The sequence below is a fragment of the Anopheles funestus genome, chromosome 2RL (genome assembly GCF_943734845.2).
Source record: "Anopheles funestus chromosome 2RL, idAnoFuneDA-416_04, whole genome shotgun sequence".
Lineage (NCBI taxonomy): Eukaryota > Metazoa > Arthropoda > Insecta > Diptera > Culicidae > Anopheles > Anopheles funestus.
Window position 1 is genome coordinate 101,247,580 of NC_064598.1, and position 24,366 is coordinate 101,271,945.

Consider the following 24,366-nt stretch of genomic DNA (forward strand, 5'->3'; position numbering starts at 1 on the left):
TTCCCTGTAGTAGATAAGGGAAATTCCTGGAATTTTAATTTTCGTCTACGCCGTAGCGATCCTACAAGCCTGATAATCAATCTCTGCCATAACTCACATTGCTTTGAAACAATTTGTCATTAATGATCAACAATGACAGCAAAGGCTTTTCCGTTCTGATGCGGCTTGTTGGCGCTTACATAAGTAAACTATTTTTGTTTTTATGTTCCACATGAATGCGTTTTCGCACTTGAAGTGTGTTTTGGACGGAGCGTGCGTATAACTAAATTTAGCACCACAAACAAAGATACCGATCGCATCAATTGATTAGAGTTAAGCATGTTAAGCGAGAATTGTTTCGACACGATTACGCTGCATATGCTACAGTTAAAGCAGACGATCTTGTGTTTTTTGTGCAAATGCGATGCGCGTGCTGGTGATCGGTTAATACAAACATAAAAACATTGCACCAGGTAAAGCAAGGCCGGAGGTGCACTGCTGCAGTACTTGCTCTGGGTCGATGCGTGCTCGATGAGCAACCCCTTGTGGTGAGGCAACCGGCAATCTGTGAGAGAATGAGTTGCAGTAGATGGATTGTAAAGTTTAAATCAAACTATAATTATCGAAGTCTTTACATGTTTTGCACTGACGACAATTATAATTTGAAGTTTCCTAAATAGTTTTTTTTAAGTTTTATAAACTATTTACTTCCTTTCATCCGAAATTATCTTCAATTGGAACAAATACACATGAACAAAAGAAACTAAATATAAATTGCAGAACGTATTGGTTTTTGTTTTGAATATAAACTCCACACTAAAGTATGCATAAAATGAAACCCACTTCGCCCACGGCTTCAGTATTGCAAAATTTATTTCTCACCAACATTATTTAAGCTCATCCCATAGTGCCAAATGGGTTAAAGCGTTAATGTACGCTTCACCGCTTACAGCCACCACATCTAACCTAGATGCGGCCTAGACACTGTGAGTGACTGATACGCGTTTTGTTTTCTTACGTGAAGCTACCTTGCGTGCTTCCATCTGGCGTATTTAGTGCAAGCAACGGTTTAATCTGGTAGCAGTTGCTCATTCGCCTCTCGATCGGCAATACACGTTACGTTTACTCCGGGGCTTTGTAAAATAATCGCTTACGTTCTAAGTTCAAGTGCAAAAATTATACAGTATAATTAATAAAACGTGCATAAAGTGAATTGCAAGAGCCATCGTGTTCACCGGATCAACCCCAGCGATTGGTAGTGTGATGCTAAAGCTACCCTTAAGCGTCAGGGGCTAATTAGGTCGTTATTACACATCGAGAACCTGTTTCGCTGCGAACTGTGCGTGGTTGTGCCTTGACGGTCATGTCGGAACTCACCACAATCTTTCACGGAGTGCTTGTGTTTGTTTTGTTTGCGGCGTATCTACAGTGGTTGATGAAGCGATGGCAACTGAGCCAGATATTCGATAAAATACCGGGCCCAAAAGCGTACCCGATAGTTGGCACGATGTACTCATTTTTCGGCAAAAAACCACATGGTAAAAGATGTTCTATAAATATTAAGTTTTAAAAAGAAAACTTAAAGAGCTATGTGCTGTTGTTAGTAGATTGTTTAATTAATAAAATTAATGGAAAATCTATTTTTTAAACGAAATCTTAAATAAGAAAAAAAGAATTGCATCATTAAAGCTAATCTGAAAAAAATCTAGTGATTTTCATGAATTATTTAAATTAAATATAATTGAATAATTGTTTTAATCAAATTTGTTTGATGGACTCGATTTAGCTAGGCTAACTTTCATAGGACAGTTTGAATATATTAAAAGCAAGTATCATTAATGACTTATTGCAGAGATCTTTTATCTGCTGGATGAAAGGACTCGAGCCTATCCCAACATCCATCGCGTATGGACTGGTATGACTCCTGAGGTTCGTATTAGTAAGCCCGAATACGTTGAGCAGGTTATCGGTTCCAGCAAACATATCGAAAAGGCCACCATGTATCGCTTTCTACACGATTGGCTCGGAAATGGACTGCTCACATCGAAAGGTACTTCCCATCGACGAAACTCAACCAACCAACCAACCAACTTCACCATTGCCATTGATTGACAATGTCATTTTCTTTCGCACTGCCTTGTATTGAGCATTCCTAAATATCCTACCACTTCCCTATCCACGTGCAACAGGTGAACGTTGGCATCAGCACCGTAAGCTCATCACACCTACCTTCCACTTTAACATCCTCGAGGGGTTCTGTGACGTGTTCGCGGAGAATAGCCAGGAGCTTGTAGAACACCTGCAGTCGCACGCCGATACCGGCAAACCGGTCAACATGTATCCGTTTATCACGAAGGCGGCTCTGGACATCATTTGCGGTAAGTGTCGAGCGTGAGAGTGATTATGGCAGAAACGGGATGACAACGGACTACACCACGGATCAATCGACTTGGCTGCGTTCCAAATGTGAACCCTTGAGGAAGGGCGTAAACCGGTTTTGATGTACGATGCTGGATTTTGGGGATTGTTTCGCGCGATGCGTTCTATGTTAACATGGCCTTTAATGGATTGTTGTGGTATTTCTGTTCTCTTTCTGTTCTCATGCCACTTCATGCACGGAAGAAACCGCCATGGGTGTAAAGGTTAATGCGCAGAGCGAAGGTGAAGAGAACGATTACGTCAAGGCAGTCTGCGAGTAAGATCCAATTCCAGTAGTTGTTGCATGATGTTTGCTAAACGGCATGCGGTGTATCTTTTCGTGTTATCTGTTACAGGCTTAGCAGACTGTTCGTTGAGCGTATGGTTCGTCCCTGGCTGCATATAAACTTTATTTGGCGTCGATCCCGCTTCGCTGCTCGCTACACGAATGCTCTGAATACTGTTCACACTTATTCTCGAGAGGTAATTCGTGATAGAAAAGCTGCTTTAGAATCGGCACAGAAGAATACCAACTCCGAGCCAAACGATGAGGAAACTTTCGGTACGAGAAAGCGCATGGCGTTCCTTGATCTACTGCTGCAAGGCAACCAGGCGCACAACATCATGACTGACGAGGACGTTCGTGAAGAGGTGGACACATTCATGTTTGAGGTACGTAAGAAGAATTATTATGAATTATCATTCTTTTAAGGTGATTCTAAACGCTAAGAAATCATTTACACTCTAGCATGGAGAATTAACAGAAAAACAAAACAACATTTCTCAGACAAATTGCTTGCAGTTGTCACATTTTTATCATTATTGTGCTGTAGTGATCGTCTCATTTGGTACCTCAAAATAGTAAATCAACTGCATAGTAACTCTCGTATAAAATTATTGAGTGTATAATATTGAAAGCACAATTCTTAATACTGCTTGATAGTGTACAATCAAGTGCAAAAGACAGGAATTTATGTATGACGGTCACAATTGCCGTTGATCCATATGTTGTTTCAGAAGCACATCAGGCCAGGTCAACCAATACCATCATTTGTTGTTCAATTTTCCAACCAAATACCCCATTTCGATGGATTCTTTTTGCTAAAGGGACGCTCGTACCTGGTACGCTAAATTACACCTCAGCGGCTCTCAATCATAACGCACGCACGGTTGTGTTTCTCCATTCTGTTAACTTTCCTTTGACCATCGATCGATTCAACGACCATACACCGAACTCAATTTGTACCCTTCGACAGGGACACGACACAACGACAGCTGGCATCAGCTGGGTATTATTTCTGTTAGCCCTTCATCCGGACGTTCAGGAACGAGTGTACGAGGAAATTGAGTCGATTTTTCCGACCGGTGACAACCGCCCAGCCACGATGCAGGATCTGAACGAGCTAAAGCTGCTGGAACGATGCATCAAGGAGGCACTGCGGCTGTATCCGTCCGTGTCCTTTTTCGGTCGAACGCTCAGCGAGGACATCCAGCTCGGAGGTTACCATGTGCCGAACCAAACCATCGTGGGAATTCATGCGTACCATGTGCATCGGGATGAAAGGTTGGACCAGAAATGAACCGTAGCCATAAACACCACGTGTTCTTCATTTTTGTTTATTTTTTCATTCATGTTTTTTCATCTGGATCTTCTGTACAGGTACTATCCGGAACCGGAGAAATTCGATCCGGACCGTTTTCTGCCGGAAAACACCGAAAACCGTCACCCGTACGCGTACATCCCATTCAGTGCCGGACCAAGAAATTGCATCGGACAAAAGTTTGCACTACTGGAGGAGAAAAGCATTGTGTCAACCGTACTGCGTCGCTTCCGCCTGAGGTCTGTGCGAACGCGCGATGAACAAAAGATTATGCACGAACTCATCACGCGCCCAAAGGATGGCATTCTGCTGTATCTGGAGTCTCGTAAATAGGGCATCGAAACGGTTATTTCAATTTGATTATAGATTTTTTGCTTATTTATTTGGTGTAGAAAGATTAGATGGGAAACTGGGCAAATTAACAACAGGAATTTCAATAATAAGCTTTATATTTACATCAAACGCTTACTTCCTTCATTAACTAATATTCCACTTAGAAGTTCCAAACCCGTTTTAGTAATCTTTCATTTGCAAACCCAGTTTGGATTGCAGAAAAAGGCTAACTTAAAGAGTTATTAGATATTTTCTTTTTACGAAGTACTTCAACAGATTGGCTCAAGTAATTTCATTTAATCAAGATCCAGATGGTGTGTATGTCACTTCCAAATACAAATCTCTTTGTGCTCCGTTAATAAAAAAACATCTCCGTTTTCACCTAAGGCAAGAAAATCTATTTCATACTGTTCGAGGCATGAATTTTATGATTCAATTACAAACTTAAGGACATAGGATATATTTGTGGATGAGTTATTTCACATTGGACGAGGCGTGTATCAATAAACCCCCCAAGTGGCGTTGCGGCAACCGTCTGTATCGTCAAATAATGACGGTTTCGGCGTGTCTCAAATCAACCAACACATAATTGACACCTTTTTCTGTTGGCGAGAGGTGTTCTATCGATCGACGGCCGGACCACGATTAGTGGTACGAATCAAGTGCCGATGTCCAACCCACCGGATGCACCGGGGCTGGCAAAGAGGAAATTAAAGGACTTTGTCCGGTACCGTTTTGTAGCGTCTAATTGCTGGAATTGTACCGTACTGCTAAACCACGAACCGACCGAAGCCTGGTTGGCAGCAGGTGGCAAATAATCCATCCCTTGTTCCATCCCTTGCCAAACAGTAGTCGTAACGGGTCCTTATCGGTACAGCCCACCAGGGTCTCAGCTGGTGTGCAACCACATTAATTGTCAGTCAACATTCTTGCAGCCGGCAACTGCACCGGATGCCGCACCATACCATTTGCACGCTGCGCCATTCACCGCGAGTATCCCATCCCTTGGTTGTGCTCACTCTCGGACACAAGAAGAAGGACTTGGCGGTCTTTGTCGTCGATCCTGAAGCATGCAATCACTGTAATGCCATCAATTACCGAAAGCACCTTGCTACCAGATTGCAATCAGCTTTCTTCCCACCCTTTCTACCGACGGTCTTTTGTTCCCCTGGAATGGCACGTTCGGTTCGTTGATGTCCGAACCGTTGAAGAGAGCTGCTGCAGGCTTGAAACCGTTTCTCTCTTCGCTGAGCCGTTTCTTGCTTCCGTTCAATCGCAATCGCCGGTTGGTTCCACTGTTCACTTCCGGTGCAAACGCTTCTGCACGATACTCCTGGTCGATTTCTTCGGACAATGGCCATGTCACAACAACCGTGTGGCGGTAGCATGCCATCGCCTTATATATTGGAGATGTTCGTTCGCTTCCCGTACATAACTCTCGCTTTTCTGACAATTCTCTTACTCGCTTCCACCGTGACTCTATTGACAGTGTCATGCGTCGTGCAGCTTCTATGACATCTAATTTTATTTTTCGCTTTATACCTTGCTTCCTATTGTAATTGAAAAAATGCAGGTCATTCAGAACAGGAACACAGCATTCCCAATTGGTACAGAAAAATACCAATACAGAAAGAGGCGAGTCTCGAAATCTAAGTTCTAGCACTACTGGTAGGGTAATGGGGCAAGCTGTATTTCACTGGTAAGAATATATGCAGGAAATTGGAACACCGTTTCAAGAATTAGTTGACATGAATTTTAGCCACAAACGTGCCATGCGAAGAAACATCTTTAGAGTGTTTCAAATGTTGTTCCATGAACAGAAGAGCAACGCTCGATGTTGATTTATCTGCCAAGTTTTGCTTCGAATACAATAGGTAAGTGAAAGTGGAAAAAATAAGTAGGAGATATTCTAAGAATTAGAAGAAATTTGGTTAGTTCTGGCATAATGCCTTGCTAATTGTTCTCTCTTACAGATGTTCGTAGAGACAGATAGCATGATTGTAAACACTGATACTCTTCTAAGAACTCTGTGCTGGAAATATTTTCCTACTTTTCATGGAAAATCTTGCAATTTATTATCTTGTAAACAACAGAGAAACAGGGCAGTATTTTAAAATATCTGGTTGTAACATTGGTTTTCAATTATCTGAGCCTAAGACGAAAAGAGCCTAGACATTGAAAGTACTTTAAATTTATATTTAAACTTTATAGAAAAATCTCGAATTACGATAGGTTTTAGAACCTTTACATTGTTTTCCGAGAATCTAAACTAAACCTCAGCGGCTCTCTATCCTAGATCAGGTTCTGTTACCTTACCATCGGCCGACCTGAGTGATACTTCCTTCGACAGGGATACGACACAAAGCCAGCTGGCTTCAGTAGGGTCAAGTCCTTCATCTGGACGTTCACGGACAAGGGTACGAGAAAAATGAGTCGATTTTTCCGAAAATTGACAATCGGCCAGCCACCATACAAGATTGTTTTCGGCTCAGCTACGTGAGGACATTGTGGAACTCTCGGGACAAATGCTTGCTTCTGGTTTATCCTCGCATGTTTCAGTTTTATATTAAATCTATCTTTTATAACACACGTAGTTTAGTGCTTTTCTCTTGCTCTTGTGAGGGAGCAATATTAAAAACTTCTAAACTAATTATTCCAAATATCGAAAATAACGTTTAAAGTGAATAACAGAGCTTTTATTTTTTTGTTCATTTTAATTTTCATCATCATTTCCCCAATTGTTTTACTTTAATTGTCGTTTTTAATTATACTTATGCGCTCCTTTATTCTTGTTATATCCCTGTTTTAATATCATTATGCTATTGAAAATATTATTGTTATGTTTGCAAGTTTTCTGAACACATTGAATTATAGAATCGATTGCTATAAACCTGTTTCGACGTCAGCAGCATTCACACTTACATACGAAACAAACTCCATTTATTATTGTGCGCTCAATTCCACTCAATTGACACCAGATTTTACAAAAGACTGAAACAATTTTCTACCACCACCCAATCCCGTTGCCTATTGCATCATTCCACACAGATGGGAAGGAAAAATTGTGCCCATTTTTCCAAAAACTTTTTCCCCCCACGGAAACGCTCCTCATGAATCTGTTTGGTGAACACGAAGGTGTTTCGTTCCATTAGGCAAATAGATTTCGAATGAGACTGCGTTAAACTTTTATCATTTGAGCGCTGGAGCGTACGGGATGGTTGATGATTGTTCGGTTATATGGTAGGCATAAAAACTTCGGCTACTGGAAATTGATAAATTATAGACGAATCTATCAAATACATCGATAGTACGAAAAGGGGATCGAACGCATTTTATAAAGCAAAAGCAATTGTTGGTCTGTTTCTGTAAACGAACTAGTGCAACATAAACCATTTTGTCCCAACCAACATTAAACATTCTATTTTTTCATATTTAAATTGTTCCCATAGTAGAGGGACTGGTATGCAGATAGATTTACTGAGCACTTGTACGTCACTTTATTTAATGAGGCTTTTAATTAAGTACACAGCTATCTTTTAGTATCGTGCTTTGTACGTGCAATGTACTTAAGCGATAATGCTCCACCAAAGACCAAACGCCAAACAGAAGCTCATTCCGAAAATGAAGAGCTTGCTAGGGAAATATTTGAAGAATAAGCTCTGCCCGGCAAGCTGAATTCCAAAACACACAACCAACCACATCGGTCGGCCAGCCGGGACTCCATAACAACTAGTACCTAAGGCACCTGCAAAACCATGCAAACGGACCTCATACCGGGAGCTGTGTTGATAAGAAAAAGTGAACTAAAACCAACCTTCAGGCAAACACGATGCATCCCTGCAGACGATGGCTGCATAACAAAGCAACACAACAACTGCAATGATTACAAATGTTGCACTTGTGTCCGAAAGCGTTCCGGCGAAACCCGGGGACAGGTGTCTTTGGGATCACAAACATCACGTTGGAACACTGGGTAGGATTCGCGTGCGCAATATAACCCATGGTAAATGTGTTGTACGCTTGGAAGTAAATTCAATTTAAAGGCATTCTATGAACTGATGTGGATGGAAAGAAGCGGTGAAGTGCAGACGCATGGTGCATAGAGTAAATAAATAACAAAAACACAACATTGCACCCTCATCACTCGCTTACAAGAAGAATGAGAAAATGTTATGAAAAGAAAAACAACACGCTCGAGATAAACCATTGCCTGGGATCATCAGTGTCCATCGCGGTAAATGAAACGGGGATGAAGGAAAAGAAACGAAAGGGGTGGATTAGTTTTTCCTCCATTGAAACACAAATGGAAACAGATAGCAAATGCATCACACGAAATAATACACGCTCGAGTGTTCTGGTTGGTATATTTGTGGGTTCCTTTTTACCCACCAGAAGAAATAAGCTTTTTTCCTGAACTCAAAGACACTCTGCACTACGTGTGAGAGTGGCCCTAGTGGGTGTGTCACTTTTGAATTTTCACCATCAGACTGAGAAGCATTTTCTCGTCATTCGTCCGGAGAAAATTCCGTTTCAAGTATAGTTTAGTTTCACAAGTACGGTTCTGTGAAGAGCGATGTGTCAGTGTTTGTGATTTTTGTTTGTTTGTTCATTGAAGATGTAAGAGTAGCCGCTGTCCTGAAAAGAAGGCGACTGGTGTAGTGATATGAAAATGTTGACTTATTCTAAACAACGTCATTTACATCCGATGTAATCCGATGAAACAAACTTTCGGTGCATAAGTAATGTAACAGCACAGAACAGGTGAAAGTTTGTTCAAAGAGTAAATTAGTCATGAAGAACCTAAACATATTAAACGTTACGAAGGGAAATCAAGTCTAGATGATCCATAACTTTTTATCTAAATTGACTTTCAAGAAGTCTCTCGCTAATGTGGTGGTTTGCATTTTACATATTTGCATCACTTTTATACTTCTATTCTTTTTTTATATTTCTGTTCTTTGAAACCGAAAGGTTTTCTCTATTTAAATCACATCCATTGTCTTTTATTTGATTTATTTTTTTAACATAGTTTAGTATTAAACAGTTTTATCCGATCCGAAAAGATTTAGAGCAATTTTTTTCTTCAGAAAACATTAGTGTATGACATTTCTTTGTTTTGCTTTTTCCTACTAATCTAACCCACCTGCAATCCTTACTCCAAGTATGCTCTTCAGCAGCACCGCAACAATCACTCTTATCACCTGCACAGTTAACGAAAAAGTGACCATACCACTCACGAAACGGTACAGCATTCGTCTACGTATCCTGCTGATAATTCCTTTTCCACACAAAGAAGAAATTCTTCTGTAAAGTCCACCTTCCGGCATCCAGGAGTTAGGGACACAGGAAGCGTTAACTTTCTTTTCCATTTTCTAGCAGAAAACAACCTAACCTCTAGCGTTCACCGTCGCCGGTGATGCTGGTATCTAAGAAATGTGTGCGAGTGTGTGATTTGTCCTTTTGTACTGGAACAAAGTTTCACACCTCTTCTCGGGCAGTATGAGCTAAACCTGCTGCGAAAGGAATCGTATGTTTGGGACAATTCAAAGCATCCTCCCATCTCAGAGTGGGATTCTTTTGGAAGGGTAGAAGATAATGCTTTTGTACTTGCCTGGGGCATTTTCCATGCAGTGGTTTTTGTCCGATGCGTCCGAAGCCGCTATTGAAAAGGGTAGAAAACAAAAGCCAAACGAAGAGGCAAGGTAAGGTAGTTCCGTGCTTTTTTTTACGACGACAAAATCCATGAGATGGACTGAGTGGATGGTAGTTTGAGGGATGAAGAATTCTAAGAAATCTGGCGAAAACCATTCGAAAGCAGTGAACTCTACCGGATGGAGTGAGTACTATTCGGTTTTACAAGTGCATCTGAAGGAACCGGTTGGAATGATGGCGTTGTGTACTTCCTTTTTTGGTTGGTTTCGGTAGAAAACTTTTTGAGGGGCCTATGCTAAAGTTGGTCCTTGTTATAGTAAGTTGTTAATACGAAGGGATGAAGCATCGTTCGGTTCCGATTTCTCGTGTCTTGACGAAGAAACTATTTCATTGTGTTAAGAACTTTCACTTTGAAATAGAAGTTTTTTTTTTAATTTGCTACGCTATTGTTTGCCTATCGTTTAATGTTTTTGATGTACTTCTCTACGAGATGATTTAAGATGTATTTTCTAATATCAATTCCCTTTTGCTACATTCGACTAATTGCAATGAAGAAAGGAGTCTTGCCTTTATCTAGATTGTTTGATGTTGGTTTACTAGTGAGCAATCAACAGCATTGCATAATTTGTAATATGAATAAAAGCTGATCAACCTTCATTTCCGTAGGGGTATATGAAAGAGCATTCGAGGGAGAAAAAATTACAATTGTGAAGCAATCCGATTCCTGTATCAAAGATTCCATTCGCTTCTTATACAATCAATGAATGAAAGATTATTTGAGGATAATTTTGCATCTACACACAAAGCACCATCGTCCTCGGTTGGATAATATATTACCCTCCAGGCATGTGATGGATATGGACTGTATTGAGATGGAAATGAAGATGAAGCGAAGGCAAAAGGTGAGTGGCGATCGAAATCATAAACACTTCAGAGAGAATGCTTGATTGTGATTTATTACAATACATTTTCTTCAATACGTGTTGTTTCATTGAACATAATTTCTTTTTATCGCTTTGTGTTGTTCCCGTTTTACCAAGCTATAAAGGTTTGGATTCGTCAAGATATAAAGCATAGCGCAGGAGAAAGTCTACTGGTTATGCCATTAGAAAACATGAACTTGTTACAGAATCCCATGCTCAAAGGTATACTATGCCAAATTCGTAATACTCGAACCATAAAATGAATTTTACGATAAAAATACTACCAAAAACTCAACCATGTGCTATCTACTCAGCAACATAAAGTGCTTTACAAAAAACCCATCACTCGTATACATCAATAGAACCATAGTCTAGTTCCAATTGTCCCTCAAGCAAAGGAAGAGAAACCCATTTGCATCATTCACTGCATTTCCGCGAGAAACAATTTATATGAAAATAGGTAAACATCCTGCGAGCGATAAAAAAACGAAAAAGCATATCAATTTCATCACATTTGCGATAAATAGGTTTCGTGTTTTCTATGCATTGGCCTATGCATAGTAAGAGACTGTTAATGGATGTAGTTGAAATTGATAATGTGCATTGAAGCTTTTGTATTGTTTTAGTTAAACAAATAATTGAAGGATGCATACAAATATTTCATTCCTTTATCCTCTACTTTGATAGATGTGATGAAGATTCTTTGGTTAAATAACTCCAACTTTTTATTAAATGAATAGCAAGCGAGTATAAATATTAATAAAACAGATAGCATACATAGAACAGATTTCTATCTTTTCGATAACCACTATCGACAAAACGTAGTTAAGAAAAAATTTGTATCAATTGCACAGTATAGCAAAACTGTTCGTTGAAAGTTCGTTGGCTTCAACACCCTTCGTCGATTTGACTGCTATCGGCCAATCGAATCCATGCTATTCGTTCCCCAAGCTACTGGGGAAGAGTTTCCTAACACAAAGAATGACACCTTTTGCGTTCGTCGTTACTACCCCTTTCCGATCCTGACCTATTTCATGCACAAAACAAGCGCTCGAATGCATTTGCTTGCAGCTGCAGAAAACGCATTACGGTTCGGTTCATTTCGTTTGCACACCATATGAAACCGTGATCCACCCTAGATCGACCCTAAAAAGCACTGGAAGAGTAGCTTTCAACAAAAGAAAACAAAAAAGAATCGGTTGAGAAGGCATGGCATCGGAAAAGTGCACCATTTTTCCAATATAATACCACAGGAAGAAAATGGTGCCCAATGCAAAAGAACATTCCAGCACCGACGACGTCAGCTCAGGGTAAAGGACGTACTATCGAATGGTTGGAAAAGTTGGATCTTTTTTCTATATCGTTACCGTTCCCGTTGCGCGTTGCCACCCCTTTCCCTCCCCTGTACGCTTAACTTTGACAGGATCACAAAAATGTGAAACCAAATAGACTGCCAGGAAGCGGATCCATCTGCAAGCTTACCAATCTCTATGACGCACTCCAAATAAATGCGATTGCTCCTTTTCTTTGGCGAGCGTATTTGGAGTTTCACACGCAACTTCCACTCCTTCCAACGGCTTCCCTCGGGAACGTGTAAACTGTCCTTCTTCGTTGTACAAAGAAGAGTCTCATGATGCATCCCGGGCACTAGATCGTATCGGAAACTGCACCCAAAACTCGGCAGCAACGCATTGTCAGTCGTGAAAATGATTTGAAATCCATCAAAGCAGTTTGGCAACGTGCTCGCTATCGCTATCACGTGTGTTCCCCGACCATGTTTCCCTGTTCCGTGCAAATATTGAGCGACGGATGGGTATTGAGATGCAACGATATGTGGAACGTAAGACCGAGCGGGGATAATGGCAAGCCAACGACCTGGAAATAGCATCGGATGGAAATTCTTGCCTTCTTGCAAACGTGAAGCAGTAGTGCTCGTTGAAAAGGATTTTTGCCGATGGATAAAATGCTCTTTCCGTGGGAGGGATCGTAAAAGTTTGCTAACATCGTTCGAAGATAATTCACTTGCAGATATGATTGAAATGCAATTAAAATGGAAGATTGGAGATTTGATGTGATTTTGCGTGAGTGGTGACTCCAGTTTATAGAACATGCATGAGAGAAAAGGGGTTTTAAACTACAGTACCGATTAGTGACTATCCTAACGAAATTGTGTATCAATTAAAATTAAATTACTTTAAGAGCTAAAACATAAGAAAAAAAAATCCAACATAATAAAGAGTCTTAAAAACTTTTAAAAGTTTTCATAAGAGAGGATAAGCAAATTTCAATTTTTGCTTTACTTAATAGTTGAATCCGGCTACGTGGTAGCAATAAGTCTAGAAAACCGGAAATGGTCGGCATGACCTCTAAGGCCGTTGAGCCAAGTCAAGAAGAACAAACTTAATCCCTAGAAACAATTATCACTAAACGTTCTGGAAAGTATCTAACATCATAACATATCATACTTGTGTAAATCTTTGTTTCTTCTAATGCAATTTTCTATTGTTGTAGTTCTGGCAAAGCGTTTTCCGCACAACAGCATGAAACCATACTAAACATTAGCACTCAAAAAAGGTAAAACTCCAGAATCGAACACCATAACTTAACCGTTTGTTCTGTTCTTCTCCTTTCGACCTTTTCGATATCATTTACATTTTTATGGATTTTATTCAAATCTTTTACTGCTGCTTGGTTTTCAACGAGAGTGGAAAAAGATTCAGCAACAAAAAATATACTTCCAAAATGAAAATGCTGATTGTGTGCTGATGCCTCCAGGACTCGATTGATGTCCCGCGATTCCGTGCCCCGTGGAGTACTTTTCGGGTCTATCTTGCCGTGCAAAACTCGAAAAGGTATCAGACAAATCGTTAGAATACAAAATATCTTCGATTGAATCCGATTCGGTTCATTCGATATGCTGGATGAGTCGGAACGGATGGATGATACGGGTAAATAGGAAGAGAAGGATTTTTATTACCTTTCAACACACACATCATCTACCTTAAGCTCACACCGGCACGGCACGTTGTTGAAGATAACATTTTCATATTTCGCTTAAAGAGTGTGTTGTACCAAAAATAGCACCTCGGATCGTTTCTCCCATTTTTTTTAAGTTGGAAAATTTATGCTCTATACCCAAATCAACCAAATAACTACACCTTATCGATGTTTGAATTGGAAACAATTGTTATTTATCTTTCAATTTGCATCAATGAACAGTTCTCTGACCGGTGGGACAGGTTTAAAAAAAAAATCTTATCACTGTACTATACAGTAATTGACTTTCGTCCTTAACATAGTTTGTGCTATCTCGTCTGAAATTCCACTCCACCCACCCTCGCTTGCGAAAATAGTTCCCGGCTAGTGACGTTTGCATTCCACCGAGAACTGTAACTTAATTAAAACTAAAATGATAAGTTGAGATTTATTGACATTCGTGCACCAACCGCAACCGCACCACAACTACTTCGAATCACTTGACGCTTTACGGGGATTCAGTTTATGGTAATTAAGACCACGGAACTCAAGGGCGTTTGCTGATGGTTTTGCCACGTCCATTGCCACTAGTAACGACCACAAAAGCGACCGGTGAACGGTTGCAAAACGAATCGCTTGTTAGACAATCTACTCAATTAACACAATCTTAAAATCACTTTTTCCAAGCGCAAAAACGAGCTGAAGCTAAAACGAGGTGAAAGCCGAGAAATAGACAAAAAAACTGTGTTAAGGCAACTTTAGTCACACTAGTGGCATAAATTCACAACGGGTGAAAAGTTGTAATGTACTGCAAAATCCCATCCCGAGTTGAAAGATTATCGGCAAACGACGACTGGGAAAAACGAGGCACCGTAAGAGCCAACTTTCCACCTCGACGGGACACCCGATAAGCCATGTCCGAGAGACCGAAAGTTACAAATGGACGAATGTAATAAGATAACTACAAAGACCTTTTTCTTGAGGACAGAAGCGAAGGGGGTGTGGATGACGCAGGAAGGAAAAACCAACATTTACCGGAAAAGTTTTAACTCAATTATTTCTTCCGAAAAACGAAAAGCCTTCATACTGTGCTTGCACACAACCAAGAAGCCTGTATGAGTTGCTTTCTAATCCTGTGGAGATGTCTTTCGACCTACGCTTAGCCAGGCATTTTTGCAATATTTACTTGTCGTCGATTTTCGGCACTGTCTTTCTAGTTAAAAAAGGACCTTTCTCTATCCATGCTTATGCTCCGTGGTGCTATCTCCTTCACCAGCTCACTGTTGTTTCGTACTTGTGCTTGAGCATGAATTTATCAACGGTTGGTGTGTGCGAGCGACACCGACACCGTAGTCGGCTTACGTTGATGAACAGAGCAGTGTTTTCCGGTGCAAATCCTCCCATCCATCCTTCTCACGCATTTCTCGTTCAAGGTACGGTAAAAGCGGACGAAACGGTAGAGGTTTATGAATTTCCGCTGTTATTGTTATTTTTATGGTTGGTAATTTTATTAATGCATATAAATGTAAGAAACGACAATTTACGACACGTTTTTATGGTTAAATATCATTTTGGACACATCTAGGCAGAGAGCATTGTTTCCGCTCTGTGGGAAGGGTCTAAAGTTCAGGGAAGGTAAGTACGTTCGACGTAACGATGGTGGTTATTTTGTTGACACGATTCTGGACATCGATGGGATTCTGCTTTGCCCTTTGGGAGTATGAGCTTCCTTCTCTTAGCAGAAGAAAAAAGAAATACAAAACGGTAACACTTTGAGGTAGTGCTGAGAAACAAACAAAACACACGCTCCCTGAAAGAGTTCCGGTAATGGTGCCATTCAAAGTAAATAAAGCATGGTCAGTGAATGTAAAACATGTAAATGGGAAGGAAAAATATGAAATACAAAAGAGACAATTGGGTTGAGGGAGGGAGGGAGGGGAGGGGGGGGGGAGAAAAGAAGCATAAAAACGGTGAATCAACGTCAGAGGCTGGATGGACGTTAAGATTGATGTCGATAAAAGCTTGGAGGCCTTGGGTTTTAGTGTGCGAAAGATAAGCCCGGCCTAAGAAAAGCAAGATGGACACAAACAATTTCCACTGCCATGCGAAATGAGCCAGCGACCTTGGAGGATGAACATAAGCAGAACGGGGGGATGGAGGAATAAAACACAAACCCAAGATTACATGTTAATAAATGTTCATTTGATATTACAATAAAAGCCAGCACAGGAAACAATGACCGTTCCTTATGAGTCTTCGGGTGCTGCGGAAGCAGCGATGGTTGAATCATGTTTGATGGATTAAAGCTGTTTTTTTCTTTTCTTTTCTTTTTGTTTTAATTAACTTGAAACTTTCTGCAGCAAAGTCCAGTGGTACCGACAAACACAAAAACCAAAACCAACGAAATTGTCGTTAAAAGCACTCAAACGAAAGCCAATTATCAACATTGATTTTCGCACAGACTGGAGTCACTTTGCGCGATGGCGAGGGTAAAACAAAAGCGAATCTTCGACGCTACTCAGCAACAAAGAGGTCTTTCGATCAAATGGAGCCGCTTTAAATCCAGCTGAGACTGTTAGTTGGGACCGATTACTGCGCCTTATCCCTTGATGATAATCTGCTCCGTCTCATGTTTATTCTAAAGCAATAATAACACATAAACGATGGCACCCGGATGGTCCGAGAGTACACTTGACGCACCCACTCGGGATTCGGAATGGGGAGCGTAGGGTGCAGAACCGTTTTGCTCGTTACAATAATGCCTTTCATCTGCGTTTTGCTTTTTCAGCACAACATTTCAATTGAAGTTTTCCGAAAGCTCTCGAGTTGCGCTTCAGAATGTGCGCTTTCTACGACTGGCCTTTTTTTGTTGTTGTTTGCTTCACTCGCACCCATTAACCGAAAGCCTTCTTCGTTTCGGTAGAAGAATGTGATTTTTTTTTCTGTGCGAGCCTTCTAGCCTTTGTTCCTAAATGGAAAATGAAGAGAAAAAAAGTCAACAACTAAAAAATACGCCCTCGCGCAATATGGCCATTCTGCAGCTGGGGACCATTGGCAGCTGGTGTCCATACTTCAAAGCAATGTCGGTTGGGAAAACGTTTCAATTTTTGGGCCATGCTTTAATATCACTTAGCTGGAAGGCTGTCAACAAAAGCACTACAGGACGGTCCATGCGACCCGTCGGACTCGATACTAACGGACAAAGATGAACTTCCCTGTTTTCCGAGATCTGCCTGTCGGCTGTCGAACATCATGAGTGGTATAGAGAGTTCCAGCTTTATTTTTTATTGCCATTACACTCCAGTTTCCCTTTTCGTAGTGACCTTCGTTGGTTGCCGTGATGAAGGATAGGAGGCAAAAATCAAGCCTTATATCAGAAAAAATCATCGACTCAAATGTGTGTATGAGAATTCGAAATTGAGGATACATTTTAAGTTTTCAATAACAATTTGTTTTAACTAGATACGATTCCTACTATTGCCCTAGAAATTGCAATTAGAGGGCTTTTATTTATGTGTAAAAAACTAAAGCTACAGAGCTACTCCAGTAATTTATTTAGCGCTTTTAGTTTAATCACGCCCAGTATAATATCACAAAAAACGCACATAAATTCCTACAGCCGAAAATAAACGATACCGACAGCCGGCTACACTCGAAGTTGTTTATGGCTTGCAATCAACTGTAACTGATAAGCAAAGCGCAAGTTATAACCCCACCGAAATAAATGTAAACAATCTCCAGCCAACCCGTACCGACGGCACTTTAATTGACGCCCGGTAGGAAAATGTAGTCGAAAAGGTAAATCTTGCTGCTAATTAGACTCGTCGATGGTTACCGGGGTACCATGGGATAACACCCACGGTACCATAACTTCAACCCCTCAGCACTCTCAGCACCTCACGGCCAAACGCTAAACGAACCGATGGATACAGGGTGTAACTTTTATGCTCAAGGCATTTGCATTGGTTTACCATATTTAACTTTTACTAATACCAACCAAGCTTTAAGGATTCGAAACAAACTCAACCCGATCTACGGTTGGCGTGTACTGCGAGAGGTACCCAGGTTCGGTTCGGGGTGCACATTCATCGTGAGAAGAAAATGGCTTCCTGTCTTAAGCGGCTGGCAAAACTGTAGCACGTTTTTCGAAGGAATAGCAAGGAGGCAAGCATGGGTGTTAAATCATGCCCATCTAATGGCGCAAATGGCTAGGCACTTAGTGCGTGCAGTGTTTAACATGGTAATCACATAAGTACTAGCGTTGCAAACTTTTGAGAAGGCTTAAGCGAAAGGTCGCTGCTATGTTGCGATGCCTTCCGTTTCGAAGGACGATCATAAAATAGAACGAAAGTTGAAGCTATTGATGAGAGAAAGATTGTTTGTGCTCTCGTTTCATATGGGTTGAACAAACGTATCATAACCATTACATTGAAATATGCATCAACTTCAGTTGATTTATGTAAAGTAAATTTGATAGAAACCCTAATTCAAGAAAAGTAATATCAAAAGATGCAAGACAATTTTTATCCCCTTAATTGCTTATTAGTTTTCTTTTATTTGTTTTGTAGTTTTATGCATTTTCAACCGCTGAAAACCTAATTTGAATTATGAATTTCCATAAATGTTCGTCTCTGATTCATTTAATTTCATGATCACTGCTTTCTTTCTTTCAATATTTAATTTAACTGTTGTAGAATTAATGAATATTGTTTTTGCATGGTATGTTTAACATTCAAAGTGAAATTGATCTAGTAAGTAAAAAGTTACTTTAAAGAAACATTTATTATTCTCCAATACGGTATCCCATGCAGCAAAACCTTGACAACATTGTGTTTGACATGAGATCGTTCCATGGTAAATTGATTAAATTTTGTGGTTATAAAATGACGATACTCCCCCATATTCGTTATACACAAAATTATACAATACCAGCCTCAAATGCCATCGCGACGGACGGGCCAAAAAACATCTTCCATAGCTAGCAAGTATTTCAAAATGTTAGGTAGGATAGACTGGACAGAGCTTTAACAGGGATAAGATTAATTTTGCACTCAAAAGCCAAAGGGAAACGTGTCGTCACTTTTGTCTGTGTGAGAGTTGATTTTCTTTTCGCATGTTGTTTGTAATATACCTTGCGTGTCCTGCCAGCCCCCCTTCAGAGGCAATCAACGGACCTAAGCTGCGGAAATGTTTAATCCCGGGTGACAAACAGCAGCCACCGTGCATACCGACTGACACTACCAATTAGACTCAAAAGAACCGACAAAGCCGACCTTAAAAAATGATGTGTCAAAAAGTGTGATCTCCTGGGTCACGTGTCTGTGGGTGAGTGTAAGATCATGAAAACGTAAAGTGACAAATATACAAACATGCAAAGTTTCTAATGCATAAACGAAAGAATCGTGAAGAATTCAGTGACCTTTACTTTCCTTTTCAAAATATGCATTTATATCAGTTTATTCTTTCGCAAAACAACAAACAAAATCGCTGCTATCATTTATACAATCTTAAAAAATCAAACTCACAATTCGCCATTCCACCTTCCTTCGGATGTTTATGTATTTTTTCTGCATAACTGGTTCGAACGTTGTTTATATAATCTCTGGAAGTCAATGTCATAAGCAGAGTCGATTGAAGTCAATTTCATCATTTGCATTATATGGAAATCACATCGATGAGCAGCAATCAATTGGCAATCATGCCATGTTGTTCAATAATTTTAATTTCGGCCATACATTTATTCATGTCTCAGTACCTGCTTCTTTTCGTTTCCTACCACCGTTACCGTTTGTCATCCATCCACCCTAGATGGGGAAGATTTGCCATTTCATGGCCATTCACTTGATATGATTATTTTCAATCCTTTTGCACCCCTGTTTATCCGGTTGTGTCCCCTCAAAACAGACATCAAGTTGGCGGTTGAAAAGCATTCATCTGATCCCACCCCGTTCGTTAGGATGACATTTACCAGATTGCAGGAGTGCTTTTCATCATTTGCCTGACAGATTAATCCATCAGCGATCAATCAAGTGCGTTGTTTGCGCATAAAATTTATTTTTGCAGTCATCTTGACTCGTACGCTTGCCACATTCCTTTTCCAACTATTCAGCGAACGAGTGCAGCGCATAAGTTAATATGTTCCTTTGTTTGTTTTTGTCATTTATTTCATTTCGCTTTCCGCCACGTTAAAGGAAAGAACAATCGTGGACAGGCATTTCATGTGAGTACGTGAAAATTGACGAATGAAAAGCTTAAACAGCACTCGTCACGCTGAATGCCCTTCCCTATAGAATCAATATCCAATACATATCACTGTGCGTTGTAGCCGACGTTGTTTGCGTTTGTTTAATATTCTATAGAAAAACAAAGCACGTTCTGGTCGATCTTTTGCTAGGAAATATATCTTAGGGAGAGAAACAGTATACACGACTGATTGATAGCTTATCATGTATTCCACGTACCCGTATGTAACCGTCTTTCGTGTCCTTGTGTGGACCTGACAACTTGATGAAGATGGTACGTTTGTTCGGTAATCATTTCTGACAACATTTCTGCTAACGCTAGCCTATTTTGCATGTAATCGAACAGCTTCATCGGTGAAATAGTACTAAGATTCCTGGAATTCTGTTTAGCATAAAGCATTTGATCAAGCATACATTAAAGCTTCTCCAGGAATACCTCACATATTGAGTATCAAAGGGAGATTTGTTTCAACGAAAAATAAACAATTTTCTCTTGTGGTAAACCTTTAAAACACACAACATCATCCTTCAATGGAAGGAGTAATTAGAAAATGCATTAAACAAAAATTTTCTTTTGGTAAACTAAGCTCTACAAACGATCTATTTCGTTTGAAAGCCTGGAAGAGCTAACTAAACTCGTTAGAACTTTGTTATTAAATTATCAGATAAAGAATAAAGAAAACTGAGAAAATATTAGAATAAATACATAAAAACACAAAACAACTAATGAAATTATCAATTGTCTAAAGCTGCTCGCTCTGCTCTCTGGATTCAACATGCATCTCGTTAACAAGAAAGTATTTAAAAAAAAATCTAATCTCTTATAAAGACCACCTCATTAAAGACCTCACTCAAACGTGTATCCAGCACCGCTGGAAAGGTAGAAAAACGAAAGCCAAAAGAAAGTAGTTCATTGTTAACCAGTACAATTACATGGATCCGAATCCACCATTTCCCACTGACAGCTGGAATAAATGAGTCCTAGCGAATGGGAACATGTTTCGCATATTTTTTATCCCAAGTCATTAACAAAAAGGTACTAGACGGTGACCTGGCGAGCAAGAAGAAGAACGAAAAGATGAAACAAAAATAGGAACTAGAACGAAGATTACGAAAATGTACGCTCATTTAGCGTTCGTCGTCAGATGATTTCCACTAGCCAAGTGCGAAGAACAACGGCACAAATGAAGCGATCCCGTACGATCTCAAACGTCGAATGGTATGGCGTTGGTGGAATTTAATTAAACTCAAGGTGCTCGATTAATGAGAAATTCTACCGGTTGCAAATTTTCGGTCGCTAAGATGTCACTGCCACAGAAAGGGTGCGGAGGTTGAAATGACCGAACAGAACTGTCACCCTACGGGGTTGATGGCAACGCGTGGTAATTGAACGATGCTATATAGGCGGCCTTTATTTTGTGCTTGGTTAGCCAGTTGAAGAATTAAGGGGAATTTCATTTGCTCATGAAGGAACGTTTTTTTTAGTTTAAAGAGAAGAATTTCGGATTATCAGAAGGTGATCAAAAATATTCTTCTATTTCCATTCAGCATCGTTCTACATAAGTATGCTAAATCGTCTCAATACAATAATCCACATGGCTAATGAGTTTTTCTATGAAATGTCTTACTTCTTTGCCACCAGTAGAATAAACTCTCCCAACCAATCTCCGCATGGTAGACGAAGTTTTCCGAATCTTAAAAAGGATTATTCACCGGGCTTAAATCCACGACACGCAGCGACGCAGCCACTAGAACGCGGGTGGTAAGTTTGCTTTGCAAAGTTCTCGCTCCCATGCCCCTGACGGATGGTACTATCACCCGTGAAAGCTCTGCAATGGATAGCGAACCCATCACTTGTCATAAAACTCGTCCGCTCGCTTTGACTCAGGATTGATTGACTGTGCCGCGTCTTATCCTGACCGGACTATTCGTCTTTCCCTGGCAGACCCATTTTCAACCGTTGATCGTTGAGATAGCTTGCAAAATGGATAAGAGGATTAGTCGGGGGATGGGAACTGAATCGCAATAAATTTATCACTTTTATTCCCTCTGGCATTTATTTGTCATTTCGAAGCAGAAGTTTGACATATTATGAGCCTTTGTGGATGGTTGATTTAACTTTGGATTTCATACATTACGGTTGCTAATATATTTAAATCCTATTTACCGTTGACGAGATTGTTAAGAATTTAAGCATTACCCTTAAGTAAAATGGGAATAAATTTAAAGGACAACTCCCATTTGTGTAGTGATTGAACTTAGACAATTATACTGGTCTTTGAAGATTGCCCACCTTTACTCGTTTATGTTAGTAAGCCGTTGTTATTCACACGTTATAGGTATACAGCTCATTGACATAATCTCATTTGGTCTGAATTAAACGTTTTCCCACCTTGTTAAACAAAATATATGGATACTTTTTCAATCAAGTGTAAAAACAATTCTTTTCCAGTGCAGCACAACCGATGCAAATGTTACAGCCGTCAGCGTATAGTGCTATTAATTAATCCTCGTTTCAGTTTATTAACAACACCACCATGACGGGACAAAAAAAAACCATGGCTCCGAAAGCCCACCGCTAGGTAGCTTCTCCATTTCTCCCGCAGGCCACGGTTCTTCTGTCCGGTTGCCACTGCTTGATATTACCCCAGTGCGGCCTGTAGCCGTGGTTTTGCTGGCCAGATGACAAACTGAATTAAATTACCGGTCCCAGCTGAACGCGCAAGTGCTCCCGCACCTGCTTTTTGCACTTCTCTTCCTCCTAAAGTCAAATTCTTCCTCGTTTACGTAGCGGGTTTTCCTCCATCTATCCGATACACAACCATTCTTTGCTTTAACCTGGGGATGGTTTAATGTAGAAAAAAGCTCCCGCTTCCAGTTTCTCTCAGCTTCCAGGCTGAAGGTGAATAAAGAGTGATAAAATAATGATGCAGAACAAAAAAAAACATCATCCCATGGACCCATCCCGTGGCCGGACGTGAATGTGAGCGAACTGACTTTAATTATGCATTCAACAAGACAACTTGCCAACATACTTTCACCTCCCGGATGAGTGTCTGCCTACTCAATCGTGCTGCTGCAGTAAATTGCTTCACAAAGAGTCTTGCTAGTAAAGTTGCAAAAGAGAAAAACGGTAGGTAGCAGAGAAACACACCCACAATGGAAATAAAAACACGATGGAAAACTTTCTCGCCTCTTTGCGGGTGCGTTTTTAGTAGTTTGATGACACACTCGGTGCGATGCGGTTTTGGGAGCGGAACGAATGTGGAGGTGTAGTTAAGAAAGGGTCCGTTTGATGAAACTTTTACGCTCTTTTTTCGTCGCCGTAACGGGTTTTTGGGAGTTCGTCCTGTTTGAAGTTCGTTACTGTCAAGATCCGTTTTCACACAGGTCTGATGAGTTACCTCAGCCCGTAGTGGACAGTACGCGTCCTGATGAATGGATAAAAGGATGGCTGATGATTTATAGTACCGAAGAAACCGGCTGGCGTGTGTCCACATCGATAACAAGAAGGAAGTCAAATGAACTGTAACGTTGAGCATTAGTAGAAGAAAGCATCACAGTGAACGACGGTGTTGAATGTTATAGTAGGAAAACAAATGAATACTATTACTACTTCTGATGCAATCATTCGAAATACTTACCGAAGTGTTATGCTCCTGTGTGTATACACATATTTAAAGTTTTATTATTTCGGAAAAGATTTTATAAAACTCTAACATTGCTGTTTCCAGGATGGCTTTCAGTTAATAAATAATACAAATTTCTTTATTTTCTGTCTTATTGGCATCCTTGATTAAATCAGTGTCACAGCACTGAACATAATTGTTTCTTAATTGTGTTTATGGAACGAATATAATCATCAGAATTGAAAGAAAAATAGTTACCTCCTGAAATAAGAATTTTGTGCAATACCATCTTCTAACAAAAGATTGAAACAAAGAATCGCTAAATACCATTTCTAAAAAAATGAGATTTTCATAAGGATATTCCTTAACAAAAACAACAACCTAAACACTTCAACTTAATTTGGCATTGTTTTCCTTTACCCTCTAGTGCATTCTCTTTAGTGATTCTTTCTTTTTTAATCCTTCCCGTACGTCAATCAACGTTTGCCCATTCAACGTTTGCAGCCTGTCGCGTGACTGCGTAGAATGTGAAAAATGAACGCCAAAATTGAAAGACTCATTCACGAATAATTTATCATCATAGCTGGGATTTTTCTCATTTTCTATCCTGCAT

At 40.2% G+C, this 24,366-nt stretch overlaps 1 protein-coding gene across 1 annotated transcript; it reads left to right on the top strand.

The window, feature by feature from the left end:
- Positions 1 to 890: 890 nt before the first annotated feature.
- Positions 891 to 4,854, top strand: LOC125762345 (cytochrome P450 4C1-like). Its single transcript, XM_049424310.1, has 7 exons — positions 891 to 1,517; positions 1,832 to 2,029; positions 2,169 to 2,357; positions 2,602 to 2,674; positions 2,754 to 3,069; positions 3,654 to 3,961; positions 4,058 to 4,854. The coding sequence occupies exons 1-7, from the start codon at positions 1,343 to 1,345 to the stop codon at positions 4,329 to 4,331; spliced, it is 1,533 nt and encodes a 510-aa protein (XP_049280267.1). The 5' UTR covers positions 891 to 1,342; the 3' UTR covers positions 4,332 to 4,854.
- The last annotated feature ends 19,512 nt before the right edge of the window (positions 4,855 to 24,366 follow it).